The sequence below is a fragment of the Monoraphidium neglectum genome, assembly GCF_000611645.1.
Source record: "Monoraphidium neglectum strain SAG 48.87 unplaced genomic scaffold scaffold03121, whole genome shotgun sequence".
Taxonomy (NCBI): Eukaryota; Viridiplantae; Chlorophyta; class Chlorophyceae; order Sphaeropleales; family Selenastraceae; genus Monoraphidium; species Monoraphidium neglectum.
This window is the reverse complement of record NW_014010507.1, coordinates 1-1,276: the sequence shown is the minus strand read 5'-3', so window position 1 is coordinate 1,276 and position 1,276 is coordinate 1. Positions and strand designations below refer to the sequence as shown.

At 64.8% G+C, this 1,276-nt stretch overlaps 1 protein-coding gene across 1 annotated transcript; it reads left to right on the top strand.

Moving 5' to 3' along the window:
- Positions 1–234: 234 nt before the first annotated feature.
- On the top strand, positions 235–597 carry MNEG_12206 (hypothetical protein; the record flags this gene model as incomplete). Its single annotated transcript, XM_014039321.1, has 1 exon — positions 235–597. A coding segment is annotated over one exon (363 nt), but the record flags the coding sequence as incomplete, so codon positions are not given.
- Between the last annotated feature and the right edge of the window lie 679 nt (positions 598–1,276).

Below are 1,276 nucleotides of genomic sequence, written 5' to 3'. Positions count from 1 at the left end.
ACCTACCCCAGCCTGCGCACCAGCACGTTGCCTGCCCCGCCTGCACGCTTGCATGCAGCTTGTCGCCACCCTCCTCCCCCCCCCCATGCGCACCTCCTGACGCCCCCATGCGCCGCGAACGCCTCTTGACACGCCCATGCGCCTTTAACACCGCTATGCACAGCCTGCATGTGCATGCATAGCAGCAACGGCCCGCATGTTCATGCGTGGCAACACAAATTCCCCGTAGCCCTCATGCAGGACCAAGTTGAGGGTCTCAGGGCCAAGGGCCTCTGTGCAGACTACCTGGCCTCTACCCGCAAGGAGGCCGACCGCAGGGCGATCCTGCAGCAGCTGGATGCCATCGCTGGCGGCGTTCTCCCTGCAGGGGGCAGCCAGCAGCAGCAGCAGCAGCAGCAGCAGCAGCAGCAGCAGCAGCAGCAGCAGCAGCAGCTGGGAGAGGATCAGCAGCGGCTGGCACTGCTATACGTGACCCCTGAGCTGCTGCAGACAGCGGCGTTCTCCGTGCGGCTGCGCAAGCTGCACGCCGCAGGCGGGGCCGAGCGGCGCACGATCAAGCTGGTGGCCGTGGACGAGGCGCACTGCATCTCTCAGTATGTGCGTTGGTAGAAACAGGGCCATGGGATAGCAGGTCCTGCGAGCTGCCTGCAGGAGAACCGTGTCAGAGAGAAGCGCTCACCGTTTATCAGGAGCTGTGGTGACCTCACAGCTGCATGCACGGCAGCACCACGGCCTCAGCCGCAGCACCACGTGCCTGGCGCCGCCCCACTGTCAAACGCAGGGCCACGATTTCCGGCCCTCCTACCGCCGCCTGGGCCGGCTGCGCAGCCTGCTGCCCGGCGTTCCCGTCATGGCCCTTACCGCCACCGCGTCTAAGCAGGTGCGACCATGCTTGATATGCGGATCCTTGTTTGCAAAATGGACAGATAAACCTGCGCAGGGAGCCGAACACGGCCATGACTAAAAAGTTCATCCAGCGCTTGCCAACACACCCGCCGCGACCACACGTGCAATCACATGCGACAGGTGCAGGCGGACATCGTAGCTTCCCTGCAGCTGCGCGACGCGCCGATTCTGCAGACGCCGTTCAACCGTCCCAACATTCACTACTCGGTGCTCTTCAAAGACGCGCCCACGGCCACGCTGCGCCCCGGCTGCAGCAGCGCCGGCTGCGACGATGACGATGCCCCGCAGTTTGCGCAGGCCGAGTCGGGGTTTGCGCAGCTGCTGGCTCTCCTGGGCGATGCTCTGCCGCATGTTTTGCATGGACAGCAGC